The 27904-nt window shown below is 32.1% G+C and overlaps 1 protein-coding gene across 3 annotated transcripts in view; it reads right to left on the minus strand.

Annotated features, from left to right (window-relative positions):
- LOC108729847 (uncharacterized) overlaps positions 1 to 27904 on the minus strand; it is a 49320-nt gene that overhangs the window by 9243 nt on the left and 12173 nt on the right. For all 3 annotated transcript variants that reach the window (XM_018459181.1, XM_018459180.1, XM_018459179.1), the window contains exons 6-7: positions 4748 to 4902; positions 2075 to 2304 (exon numbers count right to left, since the gene is read on the minus strand). In XM_018459181.1, the coding sequence (XP_018314683.1) occupies positions 2075 to 2304; positions 4748 to 4902 (385 nt within the window). The remainder of the gene's footprint in view (positions 1 to 2074; positions 2305 to 4747; positions 4903 to 27904) is intronic.

Consider the following 27904-nt stretch of genomic DNA (forward strand, 5'->3'; position numbering starts at 1 on the left):
TTTTTTTTTTTTTTAATAATATTCATGTAACATTCTAGGAACATTTTGCGCTTATAGGGATATCACTTCAAGTCGGCCGCTCCAAGTTGCGAACATGCGCTCGAGACGTCCAGCCAACACCCCTTCTCTGTAGACCACAACCTAGGCAGATCCATCTGAAATTTTGCTCACCTTGACTCAAGTAGTAAGTCCAACCCCCTTGATCATTTGTTTTATTTTTTTTATTTTTGCGAACAATAATCCCCGAATTTAGCATTATTTGCATCATGCATTAGAGTTCCTTCAACATGATTAACATCGCGTCGTTATCCCTCAATTGAGATTGGCTAAATCTGTAGCATTCTTGTTACCCTGGATTTTCCAATTGACATCGATAAATAGATTTCCGTTATTAGTATGTCCCACGCGAATCGTTAATATCGCATCGTTACCCTTCGATCGAGATTGGCTAGATCCGTAGCGTTCTTGTTACCCTGGATTTTCCAGTCGACATCATCGGATAGATCCGCCTTATTAATAAGACTCACATGAATCATTAATATCGCGTTGTTACCCCCAAATCCCTTTGTTTAATCATTATTTAATTCGTGAAATGACAAATTTTAGTGGACTCTCGTCCCCAATGTAAGAGGAAGTCCAGAGCTTCTGTAAAACATTACCGGGACCGCCGCGACCGCCGAGAACGGAGAAAGAGAGCTCTGGCCGAGTCAAGTCAATCATGCGTAGAACTAAGCGATTAATTCTTAAATTTTCCCTCCTCTCCTCTCTATGGTCCGGTTAGTCCTTCTTCTTCATCTGCCCTCCTTTCCTCCAAACTTGAACGAGTTCCTCCTCTATCTCCTCATCAACATCCCCCTCCCCCAAAACAACCTAATTCACCTCCATCACGCATAACCGAAGAAACATCCCCAAATTCACCTCCCTTTACACCTCAGCCCTCAATCTCAGAACCTCTTTGTCCCTCTTCTCTTGCCTACTCTTCCTCTTCGGTCGAATTCCTTGATGAAGTTCCTCCTTCCCATCCTAAATATTATTATAACTGGAGAAATCCAAATTCTTTACATATCCTATTCTCTCAATTTCCTCAAGTTCCTATCCTTCCCGATAACGCCTATGTGATCGAATCAGATTATGATCTGAATGTGAAATCCGATCCATAATTTTCCAAATAGATTTCCTTTATGCCCTTCTTTCCGATTCACCTGAATATTACCAAATCCCAGCCAAATTCTTATTTAATTTTTACTCCTCTTCTACTGCTATCATAATCGAGATAAAACCGCGAGAAATAAACAAATAATATCTTTTTCGATCTTCTCTTCCTTATATACACACATGTACGCACATTACACATCTAATTAACTAAGTATCTTAATTAAGAATATACATACATATATATATATATATACACACACAGATATACGTATAAAAACATATATATATATATATAGTAGAATTATGTGCGTATAATCTGATCGATAATTTAGGATTGAAAGATAAACATATGATTATAAGAAAATCTGTACAAAGAAATACTAGAACTTAAAACTGTAGTATTGTTTTGCCATAAATATTCCCAAATGTATAAACTTATCGTAATGAGCATAATTAATATAATGTTATAATGATTATTTTCAATTCGTTAATAAATCGAAGCTCATTTGGGAACTTGTCAACATTATTTAAATATCCTCGTATTTAATCCTGACTCTCCATAGGTTCGCACAAATCCCAGGTAAAAGGATTCAATTCCTTGACCTAAATAAAGGACCAACGAGCGCGCAATCTCGTTAAGTATTTTAATGACCATATGGTTCATTTGCCCTTATTTCGAGATTTTTACAGGTGCGTTCGACTCGTGGCACGTTTTCAACCGTGAATCCATGAACAAGGTGTCCGTTGCGTCCTCTCATGCCTCCCTCCTGTATCCTAATAAATCCTATGAAATAAAAGAATCCTGGAGCTTGGACGTAACACTGGTAAGAATCAATGAAAACTGGTAAACCAAATTTTAAAAGTTTAGGTCATGTTCTACTGTTTTGTGTATCATTATTCAAAAATTAAATATCAAAACCTGTCACGTATATTTCATCGTGTTTCTGTAGGAAGGCTACTCCTTGAGGTGCTATCATCTCCTGGTGACGAATCTTCCGTACAAGTTTGAACTTCCTGTCGAGAACGACAATCCGTCCTGATCCCGGACAGGTTATGATAATATTATCTCTCCAGGAGTCAATGGTGAGTGCCGATGGTCGTTGTACTATGTCACGAGCCACAATAACTTTGGGCGTGAAATTCTTCCATCTGTAATATCAATTTTCTTATATCATGAATTTCGTCACAATTACATATGTACAGGATGTCTCACAACTAATCCTTTTAAGAAGGAATTGTTTGGAAAATTCTAGGACGATAATCCTGATACTAAGATGTTGAGGCTGTAAAGTTTTTAAATTAATAGCGATTAAAGTTTACTAATCACGGAGCGAATATTTCGCGCGCTTAGGCATGGCGATATGACAATTGACAAGTGGTGAAGGTGCTTCAGGAAACCCTCTCAGCAAACTTCAAGATTATTCTACAAATATGCAATAACATTTTTATGAAGAAATTATTGTTGTTCCTATAGGGAATCTACTTTTTGTATATTACGTACACATAATTAATGTCAAAGCATATAACAAAATATCAATTTAATATACTACGATTTGTTTCAAAATAAATTCATGACTATGTTTGTTCGTATGGTAAACATTTTTGTAATAGTATTAGTAGATAAACAATCTTTAACATAAAAAAAATTAAAACAATTGAATATGTTGATAAAGTAAGGCAGAAACATGTCTAATATTTATTTAATCCTAATACCCAAATATCAAATAATCGGCATACATATTTCTCAATAATTATTGTAGTAAAACATTGAAAAATGATAAAAATATAAAAATTAATATGAATTACATCGATATGTATGTCGTTTAAATTTATAGAGAGAATAAATCGATGTATTCCTGATAATTAAAATATGTATAAGTTTGTAAGCAAATGAATTACTTAAATATTTTGTTTTTTACAGTGCGAAAAATCAGCTCCATGATTAGTAAATTTCAATTGCTATTAATTTAAAAACCATTATAGCCTCGATTTTCGTATTAAGATTTTTGTTTTAGAATATTCCAAAAAATTCGGTTTTAGAAGGACGAGAGTGGACACCTCTGCACGGTTTTCGATTTTTTAGTTTTAAAAATGGAGTTGAATTTGCAACATGCATAAATTTTTGACAAAGAACGAAACGAATACAATTCAACAGCCATCGAATTCACCCGATATGGCTCCCTGCGATTTTTTTCTGTTCGATCGAGTCAAAAAACCACTACGAGGAATGCGTTTTAAGCCGAAAGGAGGTAATGGAAAAATCGAAAACCGTGCAGAGGTAGATGTACTCAAGACGGTGTAACTTTTACAAATGTCAAGTTATGGCGATAAAATTTGGTGGAAATGTTAATGATAGATGTGGCAACCTAACCAAAAAAAACAGAACTTAAATCAGCTGACTCAGAGCATCACCTGGTGGTAATTCCGGGAACTTTTTGATCAAGGTATAATAAAACTTTTTTTGTTAAGAACTTTTTAACGAAGGACGAGCGACGGCTAAAACCTATTGGAGGTTACTCAGGGTCATGACCTTGACAATATATGTCAAGGTCAAGGTCATTGGGGGGGTCCTCTAATCGGAACTTTTACCGTATTTTGTATTGCAGATATAAAATAACAAGTATTTTGTCAAGTCCTGCAAAGGCGTACCGTCGTGTTACACGTTTTGCGTATAGTAAGCAGTTCATCGCAGTGAGCGCTCGTATCAGACGATGAGTTGCGCCGCCCCTACCTATCTTCCGTATGCATCCCATAATTCGTTAAATATTTTTCTTTATAATTCAAAAACTAAGCATCGGATAAACTTTAGGTAAAAGAAAATCATTTTAAAATTGAGTCAGGAATACGATATTTTAAGGACAAATATTTGTCTCGGAACCATGTATAAATAATAAAAAAGATCAAATTTTATTTAGCTTTGATTAATTTAATACAATGATTGTATAGAGTACAGCGGGGTAATTTGAATAGCAGGAAAATTTAGATAATAGTAAAGCATTTGCAAAAATTTCAAAAAAATTTAAGACGCCGTGTTTTATATTTGGAATTAGTAGCAAAGAAGATACTGTAGTCTACATATTCATATACCTAAGTTTGAAAAGGTATCTGTGCATCTGGAAGTCTGTGCAGAGTTTATATTAAGCAAGGTAGGTAGAGAATTTCGGTTATTACTGCAGTTTATAAGAATATATCCTGCTTTCTTAAACTTTTATGAAATCTACGTAAAAAGTGTATAAACAGGGCCAAATTATGGATGAATTCAAATATTTTAATACAAAATTTAGTTTTTGTTGTAATTTTAATGTTTATTTTCAATGTTATTTAAATTACTCTTTAAGATACCCAAATTGCCCTTCAAAATTAAGCTTCATTAAAATTGTAGGGAGAAATCGGATAATGGCATTACGCCTCAAGATTTAAAGATTAATTTTTTATACTTTGGTAAATATTCCTTAAACATGTGAGTTTCCTGCTACATATTTAAAGTAATGATAACATTATTATTTTTCGAGAAATTGTTTAAAATGTTTGAAATTATTCAAATTACCCCGCTGTACCCTACAAAATGATTATTAAGAAAAAATTTACTCACTTATATAAAGGACCATTTTGTTCTTTTATACATAATTTTCCGTGTTTATTAACATTTCCAAGCTCCAACTCAACATCATTCAATTCCAATTCCCAAATGGCAATTGTTGCCATTATTTCTGCTGCCTGTTGCTGTAGATTTAAAAATGTTTTCACCTGAAATTATAAATATAGTTTAACTATTAGATGAGTAGATAGATAAAATTGTTATAAAAAATTGCCTTCTCTACATTGAGTATGATAGTTCGATATATGCATGATTAAAGTATTATAAATATTCAGTGTAATTTATCATATTTTCAATGATTTTTACTTTAATACATATTATTGACGAGATCTTAAGCCCATATCCATATGTCAGTTCTAACTTTGAGACCATCTTAAATAAAGATATGGTTACAGAGTTAGAGTCAGAAATCGTGGAACAAAAACGTAAAAGATTTTGATTGGTTAACTAGATTCTGTATTGTTCTTATGGAAGAGTTCCGTTATTGCACAATACTATTCACACACATTCACTCACATCGGTTGGTGCTTAGTAACATTTCACTGTTTTACCAATGAGAATTTTATTATAAATTGATCAATTAGCGATGTACGCTATTAAAACCCCCATTCTTATTGGTTAATCCATATCATTTAGCCAGGTATCCACCAACCGCGCAAAGCGTTTGCAAATTTGATAAATTCAGTGAAGCCATCAAACACGTACGATTAAAAAATGTTTGGAAACGTTTGCGAGTATTTGCTAATGATCCAGCCGAAGTGAGAACATGACATAATGTTCGCAAACGTTTGTAAACATTTCTTAAAAATATAATTACTTTGCTCGCAAACGAATTGCACAATTCGTGGGTCCCGCTTAGTCTGTAGTAACTCATATAGAACATGAAATTCCTATAACGTTGCAAAAACGTTCAAATGTTTCTCAGAAATGGGAAAAAGATAACGTTTTATGAATTACCTTACAATATTGTTTTTAACCCCTTCACTGACACGTTTATTTTCACAATTTATGCTCCGGTGGGCAGAAAAAAGTTTTGAATTTTTTTTTCGCACTTGATACATAGAGGTTTCTTAGGGCGCTGATTCCGATTTTGAGATCAAAATTGAGAAATTAAAAATGACGGATCCAATATGGCGGACTTCAATTTGAAAAAATTCACATTCTTGTTAAAACGTTTTGAAATTTGACTCATGAGCGTTTTCGAGGGTGCTGACACACACGCGCGCACGCACACACGCTAATGTCGTAAGTGAAAACTGAAATGTGACAGATTTCAGTTTTATGTTATAATTTTTTACTTTTGAATTTTGACATTAAAAATCGAAATTATAAACCTCGAAAACCAAATTTCAAAACGTTTTAACAAAAATGTAAATTTTTTCAAATTAAGGTCCGCCATATTGGATCCGCCATTTTGAATTTTACAATTCTGACTTCAGAATCGAAATCAGCATTCTCGAAATCCCCCCCCCCGTAAGCCAATTTTCAAAACGTTCTGATAAGAATTTAGATTTTTTTTATTTCAGTCCGCCATATTGGATCCGCCATTTTGAATTTTATATTTTTAACTTCAAAATCGGAATCAGCGACCGCAAAAACCCTTATATACCTAGTTTGAATCAAATTCGTTCATTCATTTCGAAGAAAAAGCGCTTTGACGCCATATAGCATCAATGCTCACTGAGGCACGCTGATTGAGTTCTGGATGTAGAAGTTTTAAAAGTAAAGCAAGGATTATTGTTAACGTTGAAGTAGTTATTTATACTCATAGGTATTTATACTCATATTCCTATCAAATGCGAAGCATTCTGCGTCTCTGTTGTATGGTTGTCAATGTCCTGCACTCAAATGACTCACCCTATCTTCGTGACTGCCTTTGCTTTACTGAGGATTTTTATACAAATTCTACTTCTGTTACATGTTCCCAATCTTTATTCTACTACCCTATACATCGTATTTCCAAGTTCTAAGCTTCGTTTCCTTATGTTGCTGTTGCATTTTACTCTTTACCCCTCAATATTCATTTTGCTATTTTCTTTGCTATTCTTTAATCTGCTGTTTCTCGACACATTGCATCCGCTGTTAACTAATTGCGAGCTTTGTGTAAATCTTAACTCTGTATTCTTACATTTTAATTATAAGATTGAACTTTAATTGTTTTGCTTTATATCATTATCTATTATACGTATTGTCTTCCTACATATTTTATTTTCCAATGGAGTTCATCTTAATAATTCGAATTAACGGACACCGCACCAATTATCTTGTCATATGTTGTAATGGTTACAATCCTGAGTGACCTTCAAAAGGTGGCGGTTCGTTCAAAAGTTATTAACAAATAAAGTTGAAAAATTTTTTATTTCTACTGTATACAATATTAAAAACTATCCTATACTCTTTCTGCTAAAATGAATTTTTAGTGCAAAAATGAAAATAAGAGGAATAATCCCCAATGACCTCAAGCTTAACAAATGTTATCCAGGACATGATCCTGAACAACATTCAAGAGTTTTAACCGTCGCGCGTTGGTCGGACACCTTACGCAATGCTAATGCCGGCCGTACTGTAACCTTCAAGCTTATAACTCAAAAACTACTTGATGAAAAATAATTTTATTACAGTGTTTTGAAAAGCTCTTGACACCAACACTATTAGATTCTGGCATCAAAAATAGGATGTCCCATTTAAAAAAAATCGATCTTATTTTGACCTGACTTTGAGGACGCCATCCAAGGTCAAACCGATAAGATTTGTGAATAGATCTTTTTATATCTAACAATTTTTATTTGAAACATTTTTTTCAAAAACGTCATCCTCCCAAATAAATCCGGGGTTCCGAACTTTTTTTGAACACCCTATAGAAATAACTTTATTTTTTAAACTTTATTTATTAATAACTTTTGAACGAACTGTGACCGCCATTGAAGGTCATTCTGTGTTATGACCTTGACAACATATGTCAAGGTTAAGGCCACCGGCGTACAATGGGCGGAAAAACTCTTTTTGTGGACAAAATTCGGCCAACGTTCTAATTCTTAACTAATTTAAAAAATTTTTTTTAATTTGTTCGAAATTAAACGAGCTATTAGCTTGTTGTGCGTAAATTTTGATTTTGATCTGAATTAAAAATTGCCGATCCAATAAAGTGAGCAAAAAATACGATGGCGAATGAATTCGTAATAGATCGTGCATGTATTTACGGAAAAATCTTATTATGTGTTTAATTATTGTTTCATCATTTAAGGAGGTTGTAAGGGCATGAAACACATATTACAATAATATTTACGCTTTAAACAAACTACATACATGTGAAAGTTGTTTCAAATATTTACACTAACTTTTCTTAAATTTTTTTTATTGTTTCAACATTTTCATGCATAGTATAATACATATTTTAGCATTTCAATGTATTATTTTTAGGATTCGTGGTAATTCAATGTAATTCATTGTTCAATTTATTTGAATATATCTATATAAATATTAAGTATATTTGTTGTGTATTAGCTTTTATTATTTTTCATTACTTTTCATTTATTATCTTTAAAATTGATAGTATTTTAATATTAAAAGTATTTATGCTGAAATGTTTTTAATAATATTTCAGTCATTTTCATTTCTTATTTCAACGATTTTATAGTCAATTTCAGCGATGTATTTCTACCAAGGTCCGTGTTAGTTATTACGTTGGGAGCATGCTCTTCGTAACTGTGTATCGCTATGCTCACCAAACAATAGTCGGGTGACACTGGGCGATCTTTACTCGCTGAATCGTTCAGATGCACGCTGATTTACGGATTTCTATTAATTAATGTTTCATTAATTAATTTATTGAAAAACTCGAAAAACAATAAAGGATCTACCTTCTATTTAATTTAATTCGCTCTATCTAACCTTGAGAAATGGCAGGGTATGTACATATCGATCCTGCAATATATTTTTAATTGTGCACAATAGCAAAAACTTTTTTGTTTTTATTTTCAAACACTTTATTTTCAAACTAATAAAAGAATTCTTTAGTTGGACTATTCTCTAATCAAAAGTTGAGCTTCTCCTTGCGAATAAATCAATAAATGAACAAAAATACAACATGTAAAGCAATGCAGTCGACGTTATTCGCTGCAAATTCCACGCAATGTGCATTATCGCGCATAATGTGCGACATCGCGTCAAATTGCGGACAACCTACATACGAAAGATGAAGAGAGATAGAGAGTGAGAAAAGGTGGGGAAGAGAAGGAAGGGATAAGGAAGAAATGAAAGAGAAGAAGAGAGTGATGAAGCTTTGTACTTTCTGGCACATACAGTACCCCGAAGTCGTACCACCGGCAGTCACGTGGCGAAGTGTGTGAGCCCTTTGTTCCGATCTCAGCCCCTCTCTTTTGATTTTTGTGTCTTCTTTCTGTCTCTTTTGCTCACCCTGACCGTTCAATCGTCGCAAATAGGATCGCAGCGATTTAATGTACGAGGACACGTGTACTAAATAGGCTCGGTTGCCTAAAGGCCGTTTGTGCTAACGATGAATCTCAGACGTTGTGAGATTTACTCATTATAATCTGACGAAAAATTTTTACCGCAACGATGTTTTTCTAATTTTGATGAAAATTAGAAGATATGTGTAAACAAGAAAAAATATATGTTAATATGTTTGTATATTTATTTGTTCTATCAGCACTTAAGTTTTTGTTTACTCTTTATTACCCTCGCTACTACCACTACTACCTTAGATTGTAATGTCAGAAGTGAGAAAATACACTGAAAAAAAATTTGTTCAAAAATGCGAAATTTGTTTCATATAACTAAATTATTTGATTCAATACGAGCAACTAAATATGTAAGGTATCTGAGGTGAATAAGGCCCAAGCTCTAAATAAGGCCCACTTTTAAATCTATTACTTTAAAACTCGCTTTACGCCTGCACTATATGCTTAAAAGATGTGTCATAGGAAGTAGATAAAAAAGGATTAAAGAATTGGAATCGATAGTAATACGTTTGTTTAACGCAACAAAAACTTGTGTGTGTATGAGGCTAGTATAAGCCATTTTTATAACAATCGGCTGCAAAATTTATCAGTGTATAATGTTTCATAATTTATTATAATTCATTATAATATATTTATTAAAATGCAGTTAAAATTTATATTTACGAAAATATAAAGCAACTAAAATTTTGTTTCTAGAACTAAATATGTGATGTCTATATCGAAAGATGAAGTCGAGATAACAAAATATATATTTGATATAAATAAAATTTTGTATGACCTTTGTTGAATGACTTCAATATACAGTTCGTGTATTTATTGATATAATTTAATAAATAATTTAGATGATCGATGCATTTACACATTTTGTCATTTTAACAGAAAATTTTTATAGTTCAAACCGATATTTATTTTACTGATAGAAATATTTTGTTAAAGATATTCTACATTGAGTTGAAGCAATTGAATTTTCGTTTAAGAAATGAAACATATGAAACGTTCACAAAAATATAAAATGAATGTAACTAAATACCTGTTCAATATAAATAATTATCTTATTAAATGAATGAAATATGCAATCAGCATGTATGTCCATTAATTAAAATTAAGGAATAAAATCCTCAATTGATTTGAATAAGATTTGAATATTAAATTACCGTTATACTAGCAAAAGTTCAATCTATTTCATCAAAATAAATTTGTGAAAAAGCTACAATGTTTAGATTGGACAATGCAATTTTTGTTTGAGAAACTAAATATTATATTAATCAGATAGGATAATTAAATACGATGATCTAAATCTGCAGTAAAATAGAATAGTTTTATAATTTACTGAACTATCCTACAAAGTAACGAGAACTAAATATTGGATCATTTAAATAGAAGGCTATGAGTCGAAACAGATTGGTGATTGTTAATAATTAACGCTTAATGTTTAATCATAATTGATTAATACGATAAACATACATTAAACAAACGTTTTCACCCTTATCGAGTTACCTTCAGTGTTAAATGCAATTTAAAATCAGAAATAAATATTAACTCTCGAGAATAATCGATCAACTATCAACATACTATTAATCAGTTGCTTAAAATAATTTCTCTTTACAACGTTTCTAGTGGGTCCATAATTTCTCCGAGATTTATTTTTCAGATATGGTATACGATGTTAATGTGATCCACGCGCGCCCCATTGCAATTGCAATGTCACAATTTTCCAATGTCACATCAACTTACACGGGTCGACTGGCACTGATTATTATTAAATATTAGAAGCGTGATTGAGGTTTTGCAAAAGATGGCATTGTTGTCAGTGTTGTAAAGAAATATTCCAATCGCAGCTATTGTTTTCTTAATGCTTTACCATTACTCCATGATATTTAATCATTTACTAACAATAGTCGCAGTAAACATCATGTTTATACCATTTTAAAAATGGAGCTTCTTAAAGAGTTTTTCGACATGCGTTGCTTTTGTTTTTTAATCAGAAGAAAACGGCGACTGAAGGTCATAGAATTCTGATAGAAACTTATGGTAACGTTACTTCATCAACTAAGACATGTGAATATTGGTTCAGACGATTCAAAAGTGGTGATTTCAATGTTAACGACAAAGATCGCTCTGGACAATGAATAAAGCTGGAAAATGCAGATTTGCAAGCATTATTGGGCAAAAATCCAGCACAATCCACTTCAGAACACATCAGAGAATTAAATGTTGATCGTACAACAGTTACTAAATGTTTACATGATATGGGAAAGATCCATAAAGAAGGAAAATGGGTTCCACAACAATTATTGGAAAATGTCATTGTGAACTGATTGAACATTTGCATTTCGCTGATAATTTGTTAAATAAAAAAAGAAGAGTTTTTTTGTATCTTGTATATTGTTTATTTGAATTATTATTGATGAAAAATGGATCTGTTTTGATAATCCCAAATGAAAAAAATCATGGATTATTCCAACCAACAACATTCACTTCGAGGCATAATATTTACGATTCAAAGGTATTGCTGTGTATTTGGTGTGAATATTACAAGAAGATGTTGTGTACTATGAATTGTTAAATCCGAAAGAAACTGTCACTGCTCTGATCGTTATCGACAACAATTATACAAATTGAAGCAGGTATTAGACCAAAAATGATCTCTAATTGTGAGTAAACGACGCAAAGCGATCCTTCTTCACGACAATGTTCGACCTAATATTGCATTATCAGTGAAACAAATTAGAGCTTGGAATGGGAAGTCTTATCGCACCCCGCGTATTCTCCAGACATTGGGCTCCCTCTGATTTTCATTTGTTTCGGTCGATGCAACATGCTCTGTACTCTGTTCAACGAGAGAATAACCTCGGTCTGCGCATAGGAGGTGATATAACGGTCAAAGTGTACTCATTACCGATTACGTAAATACGGTAACCCCGGGGTCCGGGCTTAAAAAATTGAGCGGATGAAATAATCTTGACATGTTAATATGATGTTAAATCGAAATCATTGTAATAAATTTAAATTATACAGTAACATAACATTATATAGTAACATTTAAATTACAATCACATTATAATAGTAACATATTTTTTTAAATAATATGAATCATCACATAGAAGCTACGAATATGGTAAGATATTACATACGAGTTTAACTGTACGTTATAGAAAATTAATAGTTGCTGTCAGAAATTTCAGAATCTGTTTCGCTTGTGATATTAACTATTAATGAAGATATACTGTCAATCATTCTATCAGTTATATGATCAATCTCTCAAATCTTTTTCTCTTCATTTATAACGTGCTTGTTAATTAAAAGAATGCGTGTGTAGTAGATAACTGTTTTATTCGTACACATTGCACACGTCTACGGTATTTTGCAGTATCGCCAGGAGGACATCGCACACATATATCATGGAATATAAAAGAGAGGAAAAAGAAAAGAAAAGGAAAAAAAACATGACTGACTCTGACAGCGCTGCCGAGGCGAGTGGATAAACTTCTTGTCATCCTGGGCTCCTTTCAATATAAATTAAAGGTATCTTATAAAACATAAACAATACTTGATTAAAGTATGAATAACTGAACTTAATGCAGTGTCTGAAATGAAATAACCCATACAGCATCAAAAATTTTCAGAAATATCTCAGAAATATTTCAACTGAAAAGTGAAACATTTCATAAAAATTGCGAAATATGTCTGCAATATTTCTGAGACAGCTCTGAAATAGCAAAATGTCCGCGATTCTTGCATATGAAACCTTGTTGAAAGATTGATGAAATGTTACAGAAAAAATCTGCAATCTTTTTGAAATATTACCAAAAATTTTTCAGTTATTTTTAGTACTTCAAAAATGATATTTAAATATATACTTGATTGATACTTAAATAATATTTAAATTTACTATGCCGACGTAATAAATTTAAATATTATTTAAGTATCAATTAAACATATATTTAAATATCATTTCTGAAGTACTTAAACTTTATTAAGAGTTTTGTAATCTGTTTACAGATTACAAACTTATTGAAATAAACTTAAAGTATTTCTCAAAAATGGTAATTAAATATCCAACTATTTTGATTAATTAATCACATTATATGTATAAACACATATACATAATCACTATTAGAAAAATAGAAAGTCACTTACACCTGTAGTTTCCACACAATATTATTATTCATATACAAAAGTTTTTCGCAATTAAAATAGAACAATTCACGATAACATTAAAATGACATTAAACTGAATCGTGATTGATCAAAAAATGACTTTTAGTAAACATTTTGGAGCCATTTTAACATCATGATGGTTTTTTGTTCTGTTTAAATATGATTTTCAATTTATTGTATATGGTAGATTTTAGAAACATTTCTGTTAAAATATTTTATATGACACATTGCAGAATCCTTTCAGAATTGTTGCATATGAGATGTGAAACATTTCTGAAAATTTTTCGCAACAGTCGGTGCTGTATGGAAATACTGTTTTAAGAAAAAAAAAGGAAGAACGAAAGAAAAAAAATAGGTTGCACAACTCGATGCTTTAGAACATTTATATCTCCTCAATGTCATTCATGAGCAAAGGGCACAACCTTTTAACTGATCATTTATACGTCCCGGTCTGTGTTTTCACCTTCACGATCCTAATCTTACTGTCCGATTGAGGGAAGAGTCGAACTATTCTTGCTAATGGCCATCTAAGAGATGGTACTTGGTCCTCAATCAAGACGAGTGTGTTGAGATCGATGTGTTTGCCTAGAGTATTCTACTTGCTACGTCGTTGTAATTCCTGTAGGTATTCTCACTGCCAACGTAACCAGAGCTGTTGGCGGAGCTTTTGAAGGTGTTGCCATCTCGACAATCGATTGTCGAGTACAAGATTAAAGGATTGCTCTGCAGATTGAACTAAGGATTCACCTATTACAAAATGGGCCGGAGTTAGAACTTGAAAATTAGCAGGATCGTTGGTCAATGGAGTTAAAGGCCAGGAATTAAGAATGGCCTTGACATTACACAGTAATGTCCGATATACTCTTCGTAGAAGGACCTTCCCTGATATGAATATCCTTTTATAATTTTTACAGCTGCCTCCCACAATCTTTCGAAGTTTGCAATTAATTATAAAATTAATTTTTGCAATGTATTTTTAACGTCAAAAATATTTTTTCATGTTTCGGTCCTATTTACAATTGTCATTTTTTAGCTACCCTTGATGATCTAGGTACGGACAGAAACGACTTGTCATAGTTTATTTTTTTTTTTACATAAACATAAAAAGGTAAAAGTTTAGATTAGGAGAACACTCCCAATGACCTTGACTTTGATATTGTCAAGGTCATGATCCTGAGTGACCTCCAATAGGTTTTAGCCGGCGCTGATCATTCATTAAAAAATTATTAATAAAAGAAGTTAGAAAAATGATGTCTCTCTTCTACTACATAGAACAGAAATTTTCTGCTTTTACAACTTCTCACACGAAGCGATTCCCACCCCAACTCTTCCCCTGTTTAGGGCCGCACGACTTCCACGCGAAGCGACTCCCACCCCACCTCCCCCCTGCTTAGGAACGCACGACTTCCACACGAAGCGACTTTCGAAGTCCTGTTTCAAAGTCCTGTCGCTTAATATGGAAGTCGTGCGCCTCTAAACAGGAAGACAGGTGAGGTAAAAGTTGTTTTGCGTGGAAAGTTGTATTTCTTGAATTCATTCACTTCTCTAGTGGTACAACGACACTTTTTATAGAGACAACAACATAAAGTACTAGTAAGACATGTACAATTTAACAGTTCTTGCAAATTTAAAAATATTCTGTGACAAAAGGTAGAAGAGTCAGCCAATCTGTACAGAAATATCGTTTGTTCTAATACAACGGTATATGGATTAGGCTCCTATGAAGTACAATTCATTGAACTTTGAATAAATATATCTTCGAAAGAAAAAAATCGCATTGAGATGGTTCAAAATGGATTTTGAAGGGGCCGTATAGTAGTAAATGATATCGTTGATGGATCTGACAACAAAAATTTTCTTAATTTTTAATTTAATTTAAAATATGGTTGAAAATGGCTTTTTTAGCAGTTTTAGGTTAGGATATCTCGAAATCTTGACATGATAGAGCAATTCTGCAGCCGGATTTGGATTCAGCACAAAAAATTACGTAAAAAGACATTGTTAAATCTCAATTAACTTTCAACATCTCCAATTTTGCAGGCCTGTGTTATATTTATCAGTAGGTACTTCATATGACTACGTAAGACACAATTTATTCGTTTCTTATATCTGAATTCGTATAAATTTAATGTTTAGTTCACGAATAAAAATCGGTATATGAAAACGCATATGAGACGGTCATCGAAACGGGAATTATACACAAAGAATGTAGTTTAATATATCTTTTTTATACTATACCTGATATACGTTATATTCTAGAAATATACGTATACTATTGTTACGTATACTCTTGTTCTTATTGGACGAAACCGAAACTTCGGTCGGACTCTACTCATAACCATAGCCATCTATTTGTGTACATTTTCAACGTTAACAAGGATACTTCTAGACTCTAAAATAGAATGCTTTTATACTACTATTAGGGTGCTTGAATGTTATCTGGGATAAATCAGATGTTTTCCTAGTTTGATTATAATGCAGAAAAAAAAAAGAAAAAAGCCGTTTTTTTTAAAGATAAACATTACTCTGGCCTTTTACTCTCATTCTTATGAATAGAGTAACTTATACATCACATGTGCGCACACACGCACGCACGTACATGCTGCAACACGAAGCAAGGAAAAAGAGATGTAACGTGATTTTCGGGCATGTTGTATAACAACATCTATATTAGATGTAATACACTCATTAATTTTCCTATTCTGCTGTATTATATTATATAAAGTTCTTCATTAAATCATTATTCTCTTAACTCAATTCCTTTTATTTATGCAAATGGAGAAGTAAATATTTCGAGTGAATTTTTAAACAGTACTTGAACATATTTTTAGGAAATCAAGGTAATATTTTTGATAATAAGTTTATCATAGTTTTATAATGCTCATATAATTTCAATAATATTAAATTGTTTATTAATTTAGTAATATAAAATTACACTTCCAATTTTTGGCTCAAGATTACGTCTCAAGACGAAACAATAATCGATGCATACTTCAAAAGTACAAAAATAAAATGTATAAAACTCGCAGAAATTATTGTTAGACATAAGATCCCATTTCGCGATAGTCGAAGAATCATTTCATTAATTTTACATTACGTATATGTTAATTGCTTTTTACTTATTAAAGTATTATATCTATTTATTTGTGCTGAAAGGTACGTCCCTTTTAGATATTCTTAATATAATATTTACTGTTTTCCTTTACGCACACGCTCAACATCAATATAGCGACGTATCATTTTTTTAGTAGTTGGTAAATGGCCCAATCGGAAAATCTAAGACTCCCCTCCTCCTGTGATCACAGTTAGAAGGATCAAATAGCATGCAGAGCTTTGTGAACTTTAACCAGCGCGATATAAACATACACGTTGGAATTAATGATACACCATTTAGTTACGCGTCAGTTGATTTTCCCAGGGCAGCTGCTTTGTGAATTTTGAAGGAAGGAGAGGGGGAACCATATCTCTCTCTCTCAGGGGATCCCACACGCACTCTCCAATATGTCACTGTAGCTAATTTTAGGGGCCGACAACACGTCATCAACAATTCGAGTGCCTTCGAACCTCAGAGATGAAAAGAGGGCATATCGTATTTGGTAAATCAATGGTCAGTGTCAGATCCAACTTTCTGCTCGACTTTCGTGTCAACGCCCACTGTCCCTACCGATCGCACTTTAATAATAAGCTTACGAACATGCGTAATTAAGGTTACATCTCTTTGTTCCAAGAGCTGTATTGAAAAAATTTCAATTACGATTCGACAGATGATACAATCTCGTATATGTGACTTCTGAGACAGATCACCGTTATACAGTTTCTAAGACAATTATTGTAAATCAATATAACTAAAGGAGATCGGATACAAATGAAATTGTATGCTGCTATTTGTTAATACAAAATGCATGATATCAGCATAAACTTACCTTTTTAAAAAAAGGTAAGTGCTAAGAATGTATGTGCTTCTCGAATAGAACCTAAGTGATACGTTACGTATCTTTTATTATTCGAACTCAAGTAGTAGTAGTAGTTTTAATTCTTCTTCAAAAATATTCTTTTTGAAGGTTCTCTTATTCCAATCCAAGTAATGGCAGCTTTAATTCTCTGTCAAAAATTATTACTCCTCGAAAAAAAAAATGTACGAAATTAAAAATTAAAACTTAATGATACAATCTTAATTAACCAAGTTAAATTCTATCAAATTAAAAAGTAAAACCCAAGTAGTATTATGTATCTTTGCTATTTACTTAACTCTAATTATATATATCATTTGTATAAAAGATGTGATATCAATAACTGGCGCCAAATTAAATTCCACACCAATCATACCAAATAAAGGAAATAATCCAAGCGATACTATCTTTAATTTTTGTACAATGAAACCTAAATATGTATCTTTGTATTTCTATTGAAGGATCTTCCTATTCCGATCCAAATGACTTTAATTCTTCTTATACAAAATTTTTATATCGCAATTCATTCAAAGACATTTTCCCTTCCAACTAAAGTAGTAGGATTAATTCTCCTTCATTTCTCCTTAGTCAAAACGTTATGTCAAAATTGCATTACCTTGTCCATTCAAGCGATACCACAAAAAATTAAAGAAGTAAACGTTAGAGGTGCTGCATCAAATAACTAGAAAAACTATAAAAACAAGTCGAAAGTTTTATTAATAGTTAATAAAAATAAATAATGAAGGGTAATTACAATTTTAATGTAATAATGAATTTAATCTGAACGTTACTGAATAAAAATAAATTTACTGTTTATTTCTTGTTTTTTTTTTCATAACGTATGTTTTACAAATACAAGTTTATTTTATCTTAGACTTAAACCTATTAACATGCACTATTTTTGTAACTTATACGATTATAACCTAATCGCATATACATACGCGATGGATACTTTTACTCACATAGAAATATTTCTTATTTTCTTAATTAACAACGTCGTCTGACATCGTAGAGGATAGATGTCCTCTCCAATAGTATCATGGCTTAATTTAATCTATTTAGTTAATTTGTGCGTTTTCCTCTCTGCGTCTGACTTACACCATTATGACAAACCAAGATGTATTATAGAATTGGAAAAGCGAGATGAGATCACCTTTATGATACTTATATTTGGACTGCACAAAGCGAATACTATATTAACCGACGTTTTTACTGGACTTTATTATGTGACCGAATATTCCGATAATTTATGTATTGTTGCTTGTTGTTTACATTGAAGATGACCCGATCGGTGTCGAAACGTTTGTATGTATGAAAGTTTATTAAATATTCTTTATGTTGTAACTGGCTCGTAGCCCTTCTTTTAACTATTGTCTTATTTTCTTATTCTAAATACTACATTTAGTTCTAAATATTACATATAAAAGTATTAAAGTACGAAAAAATTAATAGTTACGATTAATAGTTTACGAGTTATTTAACATTTCATGTCAATATATGCCAGAATAAAGTGTAAAATGTCTCGTAAACTATTGGCTTTTTTATATCACTACCTAAATACTTTTGTGTGCAGAATTCCATTTAAAAAAGTGAAGGTGACCTTAAAATATCCGAAGCGTCTCCACCCATAAAAAAACTATTAGTAGTATATTGTACCACAACTCTTGATGCTATACAACTTCAATGAATATATTATTTCATATCCCTAAAAATAGCAGAAATACTCTAAGTGGACAGAGTTACTGCCCCACCCCATATTTGTAGTATATATTTTGTCTGTATATTTTTTGTATGCATGTATATAAAACGATATTGCAAAAACTAATTTCCATTATGCTGGTAGCAATCACTGAAACACGATACAATTCTAGTAACGGCAGATCATGACTTATAGCGGGAATGGTTTTGTACAAGTATATTGTGACCAAGTCAAAAATGAATTTTTTTCAAACCCATTACGAATAGAAAAAGGATTTCATTAAATTAACTTCAATTTAACTCTGTAAGAAGTATTTTTATGAAGTCCTTTGTTAATTGTCGGAAAGGAATTCTTTTTAAGTTCATTTCGAACAAATCACGCTAATTCATAAAGAACTCGAGAAGATGAATTCTTTTCGAATTCAAATGGATCAGTTATGCTATCTGGGATTCCTTATTTTTTTATGATAACACTTGAATGGACAAGGTAACACAATTTGTCATAACGTTTTGAAGGAGAATTAAATAACTACTACTTTAGTTGAAAGGGAAAATGTCTTTGAATGAATTGCGATATAAAAATTTCATATAAGAGGAATTAAAGTTATTTGGACCATAACAGGAAGATGCTCCAATAGGAATACAAAAATATATGCTTACAGACAATTGAAGATCACTCATACATTGGCTGCGTTCGGAAACGTCGCTCGGATGTCTCCGATACCTCGGATTCATCACCTGTCCTTGTTTAACATTTAATATTAAAGAAGGACAGATGACGAATCCGAGGCATCGGAGGTATCCGAGCGACGTTTCCGAACGCAGCCATTGTGACCGGAAATTTTCAACGTATGTTCAGATGTTTCAAACGAAAATCTAAAAGTGCTAGTGTAATGCTTGAGACCACTAACGATTAAAAAAAAAATAATTCGTTGAGATCGTATACCCAGAAGCGCTCCGAATAATGGTAAACGCCCGCGCGATTCCTCGTACGTGCGCTCGCAAATTTCCTGCTCTTGTCCCTAAGCCCGGAATCAAAATCTAAAAGTGCGGGTGTAATGCCTGAGACCACTTGTGTGTTGATGATTAAAAAAAAATAATTTTTTAAATTTATATATATATAATAATTGTTAAACAAAAAAATTTTTTTAATTTTTTTCTTCACAACATTGAAATACTCTTGAAACCGTACAACTTTTGTTTAAAAAATTTTTTTCTATCTTTTATACTTCCAATGATATTCGCCTCGAAAGAAAAATACCGTTTTTTTCAAAGGTGTTTCACTCCTTAAACATGAGTTAGGGCACGTACAAAAAATACGTGTCTCTTAGATTTTCGTATTTAACAACATATTTCATAGAGAATCAAATCGGTTCCGGACAGTTGTGAAACTTCCCTTGTCAGTTTTTACGTCACAATATCTTTGTTCGTAGAACACGCAGCGAAATAGAAATACTTTTATTTATGCGATTCAAAATATGAACTATCGATTACCTACTCAAAATTTGATCAATTCAGCTCTTATTGGGATCTGATAATTTCGGATATTTATAAATCGCCGGCTCACGTAAAGAACACAGGGGGTCTCGCGTAATTGACGCGAGAATTATTATGTCTCTTAATATGTACGAGCATTTTCGTCCATAATAAAAAAAAATTAAGAAAAATGTTATGGTATTATCAGAAATGATCCATTCTTCAGTCATTCTTTTCCGAAATACAGTAAATCGAAATTTCTCTACTTTTTTTATGATGTACCTCGATTTTTCTTTTAGTTTTAAAATCTGGACCAGCATTGAACCTGTCCCACGCAGAACGCCTCATAGTATTGATTACTCGGGAAGAGGAAGGCACGTGAAAGATGAGAGGGGTGGATGGCGAGCATTTGGAACCAGCCGAAGCGAGAACCAGGGGCTGCTGGGTTTGATTGGAGTTTTCATCGTTTTCTACAAAATCAGTCAATAAGATGAGAAATCCAAGATTGAAAAATAATGTTACTAACAGGAATAATACATGCAAAAAACCGTGAAAATATACAAAGAGATATGACGCAAAAAAATATTGCACAGTTATATATAATACACTGTTAAATCTGTAGTGTCAAATTTAACCTAACGTGAGTCGCCACAGTTCCTACTCAATCATATCGTTATTTTATACTAAAACAATAGTTACACTATTGTTATTTAACATTGTGTAGTATATACCGTTACTTTTTATAATAACAATTTAGTAATGACGTTACAATTTTTTTTATTGTAAACGATAAGATTGTACTCAAGTTAAGAATGTCACTTTTGAAAAGTAATAACTCGTTACTATTACATGTTACTTATTGAAAAAGTAAAAGTAAATGTAACATGTTATCTCATTACAAGTACGAAGCACAAATGATGCACTATTTTTTGTAATGTTCAGTAATGTTCAGTAAAGTTGTGTATGTGTGTGTGAGTGTGAGTGAGTGTGCGTGCGTACGTGTGTGTGACTTTTCCAACCCGTTACAAGCAACGAGTGACCATTCCAATCCTGATGTTACATTATAGTATAATTTGTTGATCATTACTTTGTTATAATAACGATTTGGTAATGACATTGTGAATTTTTTATGATGGTAATGCTAACATCAGAGTTAGAAAAGTCAATCATTACTTGTAATGGATTGAAAAAGTTTTCATTCATTACTGAAAAAAATAACTCCTAATTTATAACGCGTTACTTTTTAGTAACGAGTAACGTTACGCGTAACGTTATGCGTTACTCGTTATACTTGATAACTTTTTCAGTGTAACGCGTAATAGTGTTACTTTTCGAAATGATTTTTCTAACCTTAGTACAACCTTAGCGTTTAGTTAGTTAGCGTTATCTTCATAAAAAATTGCAACATCGTCATCAAATTGTTTACTATAAAAATATAACGACAAAGTAACTGAATAATAACGTTTGCCAACCCTGCATTATACCGTTAACATTATAAAAAGTTCACAACATCATTACTATTTGCTAAATCGTTATTCTAACAAAGTGACGATAAAGTAACGGCGTTACAAGTAAAGGTTGATTCAGACTATACGGCACGGACCGTCACGTTTATGGTGGAAGGATTACATGGTGTGTGCAGTTCGGTCAAACCACGCCTACTTTTACTCCGCGTCGTCTATAGTAAGCAAGCCTTCCAACAAGCGACACAGATGACACGGTGTGACACAATGAATCATTACATCCTTGTTGTTTGCCAATGTTAAACAAAGATGAGATGATCACTGTACCGTGTCGCTTGTTGGAAGGCACATAATGGCTACTCAGTATACTCAACTCAGTATACTGTCCTTATTTAACGCATTTTCTCCATCTGAGTTTCTCTTTCTATTCTTGTACGTATGTATAACATACATCCAGCTAGGTTAGATCATCGCGGAAAGAAAATTTATTGTGTGATATATTAAGAAATGATTATCGTAGTCGACTCCTTAATGTATCATACAGTGTAATTACTTACTGTCGCATTGAACTATTCTACATTTACAAAGAGTTGTCGCACTGTATTTTGCTATTAAGTGATAAGCAATTCATTATTTCATAAACATACAATATAAGTATACATACAATTATACATAATTATATATGAAATATGTCCATACATATCCATACATCCTTCTTTCTTTTGTAAAATTACTGTTTAGTATAAAAAATAATTACAAAGGTAATTTCCGCATTGTTTATTATATTGTTTTAGAAAAAATTAAGTTTGCAGAAATGTAAAAATTGCTCCTATATAATTAAGTATATATAAAGTTATATACTTTTATGTATGTGTTTATACATGGTTATGCATGTTTATACTTATATATTTATATATATTCGTGTATGAAAAATTTTTTGTCGGGTATTAATGCCATACTTCATTTTTAACTTAATTTTTAACCAAAATACATGTTCTAATATATTTAATTTATAACTAATAATTTTAAGATTACTAGTGTATTATAATTTTAAGTTAGTAATTTCGTAATTAATATGGCACTTGGTACTTGTTGCACTGATGATATCCTTTTACTTATTGCATATTGGTTATTGACTCTCTCTCTCTCTCTCCCCCTCCCTCTCTTCCTCCCTCCCTCCCCCCCTCTCTGTCATTCATTTATTTTTTCCAATATTTAATTTAAGACAGAAATTATGAAGGTTAAAAAGAAAAACTAAGGTACATTATAAAGTGTACCAAACAAGGAAAGATTCAGTATACCAACGTCTCGACGCGAAATATGTTTCGCGTTTCGCAGTTAGTAGCCCTTGTCTACTATGAAGTCAATAGACGGAGAGCGCAGATATTTAGACAGAGACACTGTCCAACTGCACACATCATGTAATCCTTCCGCCATAGTTACGTTCCGGCAACGACTTATATCGGCACTGGCATGACAAAATATTCTAACATGCGTTTTAAATGAGACTGTTTACATTAACCAGCACGGATCTACATGTTCCATAAACGGAATGTATCGACACCGGCCGATATTCTCGCAAAGAATGTTTTGACGGTCCGTGTTGGTCCATGTCTTTACGTGTCGGTGTTAATCTGTCAATTTGAATTAGTGAAAGGTAAAGGACGGACGCAGAAGATGGATCAAGAAAAATTAATAGAAAATGTAAAATCTCATGAGTATTAATACGTAATGAGCCATCCAAAATATAATAATACCATGTTGAAAGAAAATATTTGGAAAGGAATTGCAAAGGAAATGAAGCAATCAGGTAAGATGAAAATAATTTATACTTTAGTGTTGAAAAATAAGTTATGCGTTTTAAAAGGCTTATTGTATTTCGCACTGTTTTTTCCGTATGTACATGTAACTGTGTATATTTGTTTCCGTTTTCCTTTTTTCTCTCCACATGAACAGTTGTTACGTGTCCTTAGATGCTTCATCATCAACTATGACATAAGGCATAATGATCTGCGTATTAGGAAGCACATTATCTTTTGGAACATTCAATTTATTTTTTTCAAGAACTTTGCCTAATTCTTATCATATACATCTATATCTACCGCGATGAATCTCTAATGTGCATCCACTTAATGCTAGAAGAACAATAGAAAACGTTTTTTTATAGTTAAAAAATTGAGATCCACTATTTGCGGGAACTTGAATGACCACATATTTCCCATCAAGAGCGCCTATATAATTTGGAAAATTTCAAATATTCTAAAAATCTTTGGCAATTTTTTTCCATTTATCCGCTGTAGGCTCTGGCATTGTTAATGGCAAAATATGCTCATAATCCCAAGGAATAATTTTTTCGGAGTGTGCATTATCTGAATTTGTACAAAACACAGTTTTTGTTACGGAAACTCGTAAAAACTTTTTCTAACATATCGTTTTTAATATTGCTAATAACTTTTAAATAGTTGCTACTAAATCTGAAACTGTTTTTCGATCTTATCTATGGTCTTTGATATTAATCTTAGCGTTTACTTGATTTTAGCATATTTTTCATCAATAAAATTAACTGATACACAAACATTTTATTAAATTTTATTTATATTCATTAAAAATTGCAGACTTTTCTTTTTTCAGCGCAATTTTTGTTTTTTCAATAACTAAATACTTTCGAAAATGACAGCTGATTAGTTTCAACAGCTTCCTGTGGGACACCCTATGTATAAATAAGGAGAAATGATGTAAGTAATTAAATTGGTTCGATTACGATATATTATGTTACTTTGTATTTTTAATTATATTTTTAATTACATTTGTGTGCTTTACATTTCAATTTATATACGTTTGCTTTATACGCATTTCAGACGACGCTCGATTATGTTTTAATAGAGTTTTGTTTTTGACACGTTTTAAAAGTGATACGCGAACCACACATACGTGCACACACGTGCGCGCAAACATGTACAGCCATTCCTAAACGTAATTTTTTACATGAATAGCAACACTATCTATAACCGTAATAAAATACATCATTTTATATATATATATATATATATATGCGTGTGTGTGTATACTAACTTTGTCAAATTTAAAAAGGAGTACCGTTATAAAATAAGTAATTTCTTTTAATTAATATCTTTATTAATGCGAGCAACGTTTAACTTTTGCCAAGATTACGTTTTAAAGCATATATTTCTTTATAAGTATCTTGAAAAATATTGTGTAAGCGTGATATAAGATTATACCAAGATGTGTCGAAAACAATTTCAACATCACGTTAATTTTAAATGAAACTTAATTTGATTTCTTTTAATAACAGTTATGATAGTTATAATAATGTACAATTATTAAAAACTATTATATTCACAAATGATATTTAAATATATACTTGATTGATACATAAATAATATTTAAATTTATTATCGACATAATAGATTTAAATATTATTTAAGTATTAATTAAACATATATTTAAATATTAAATATGGAGATTTTAGTGCACCTTTATATAGTTCTCAGAAATAAATAAGCATAATCTTAGACAGTAGAATTGAAAACAAAAATAAATAAGTTTAGAATGAACTAAACATTACCGAATTTAGATTAGAGTGTTGAAAAGTTATATTTAGCTATAGTGTAGAAATGTATCAACGAATTAAATCGATTAAAAAACTGACAATAACAACAAGGAATGAGTCGTGAGGTTAAAGAGTGATAGAGAGATACAAGTTTAGGGCGGGTTCATGAACCGATAGAATCTAACTCGGCATAGCAAGAGGATAATGGTGTTGGTGTATAAGGCACGAGCAGCTAAAGTCTGTTCCTGACAGCCCATTACCACTGTACAAACGCAGGCACGGTGGTCTGGTACGATGGTAAAGGCTCTTCTGAATCCTGTCTCTTTCTCCACAATGCGGCTTCCCTCATCCTCCTTTCTGCTCCCTTCGTCAGCCCTTTATGATCCTACTCCTCTTTTCTCTCTCTCTCTCTCTCTCTCTCTCTCTCTCTCCTGCTACCCCCTACCCCTCTCTCTCTTTCATTTCTTTTATTCATTTCTCGCCACTTATTCTTAAGCTATCAAAGGTCTCTGTCTTATAAGGAATTAAATCGAATGAGACACATTGCAACTTTACAGCCGTATTACACTTTATGACAAACAAAAATATACAATTTAGAAATTTCTATAAATTACTTTCTATACATTACTGTATATTTCTATATAGTGCCCGCCAAAAGTTCCGGCTGAATATCTCGGAAAGTATAAATTTTTGAGAAAAAATTTCAGACAAAAGTTATAGGTTTAAAAAGATCTATCCACTGATCACATCCGCTTGACTTTGGGTGGCGTCGCCAAAGTCAGATCAAGATCAAATTGATTTTTTTAAATGGAATACTCTATTTTTTATGCCAAAATTCAATAGCTGGTGTCAAGAGCTTTTCAAAACACTATAATAAAGTTATTTTTTATTAAGTACTTTTCGAGTTATAAGGCTTGAAAATTAATGCCGACATTAGTATTACGCAAGGTGTCCGATCGACGGCTAAAACCTCTTGAATGTTGTTCAGGATCACGTTCTGAATAATATTTGTTAAGATCAAAGTCATTGGAGGTTGTACTTCTTATTTTCATTTTTACGAAAAAATGAATTCTTAGTGCAGAAATGAAAATAATAGATACAATCTCCAATGACTTTGATCTTGACAAATGTTATCCAGGACATGATCCTGAATAACATTCAAGAGTTTTTAGCCATCGATCGGACACCTTGCGCAATGCTAATGCCGGCAATACCGTAACTTTCAAGCCTTATAACTCGAAAAGTATTTAATGAAAAATAACATTATTATAATATTTTGAAAAGGTCTTGACACCAGTTATTAAATTCTGGCATTAAAAGAGTACTCCATTTAAAAAAATCAATTTGACCTTGACCTGACCTTGGCGATGCCACCCAAGGTCAAGCGGATATGATCATTGAATAGATCTTTTTAAACCCTACAATTTTTGTCTAAAACATTTTTCTCAAAAATACATACTTTCCGAGATATTCAGCCGGCCAAACGTGCCGGCCCGGAACTTTTGGCGGGCACTGTATATTAGTTCATGCTGTAACTTTATTATTATCATCAATATTTTTTCCATAGTTCTCATTGTAAGAATTTATTTGAAAAGTATTTTTTAATAAAATATTTTGTAAAAAGCAATCGATTTGTTGTGACCTTTTATTCTTCTTTATTAAATATCGTAGTACTTAAATTATAAATTAAAATTCTTTTAATGCGCACGCGTAATATTCAATTAGAGTTAATTGAAGAAGAAAGATTTTGTCTATCTATGTATGTATTTATATTGTTTAATTTAGATAATATATTTGCCAAAAATCTTTCAATCTTATATTATATTTTTTTATTATATTATCATTAAAGAATCTTCCATGGTAATCTGAAAAAATGTACCTATTATCTGCAACATTCTGTATTTGTTATTTCAGATACCATTAAAATTTATGCACCAACATATTCAAATCAATTACAAAACTAAATTATCATATCGATAAAGAATACCCACGAAGAAAACCTTTCTTCAGCTGCTGTTTTTAAAATATGATGCCGATAAGGAAAGTAGATTTTGCAACTTATATATTCGTGTGAACGAAATGGGATCCATTCTGAATCAATTCACTGTAAATATATTCCCTCAGCGTATTCTCTTTCTCTTTCTCTCGAGGTAACTTTTTCGAGGTTAACTCGTAGCCACGCCCGACACTCTCCCCAAACCACGCCCGCGAACACAGAGAGAAACACACATAAACGCACACATGTATAGACTCAACACGATGGTTCTCTGTAGAACTCAAGGGCTAATAATTTACGTCACAAGCACACCCCACCATAAAGAGTCAGCTACAGGCACCGGCGGACGTATATTC

The sequence above is a fragment of the Mycetomoellerius zeteki genome, unplaced genomic scaffold (assembly GCF_001594055.1).
Source record: "Mycetomoellerius zeteki isolate Tzet28-1 unplaced genomic scaffold, Tzet1.0 scaffold8, whole genome shotgun sequence".
Taxonomy (NCBI): Eukaryota; Metazoa; Arthropoda; class Insecta; order Hymenoptera; family Formicidae; genus Mycetomoellerius; species Mycetomoellerius zeteki.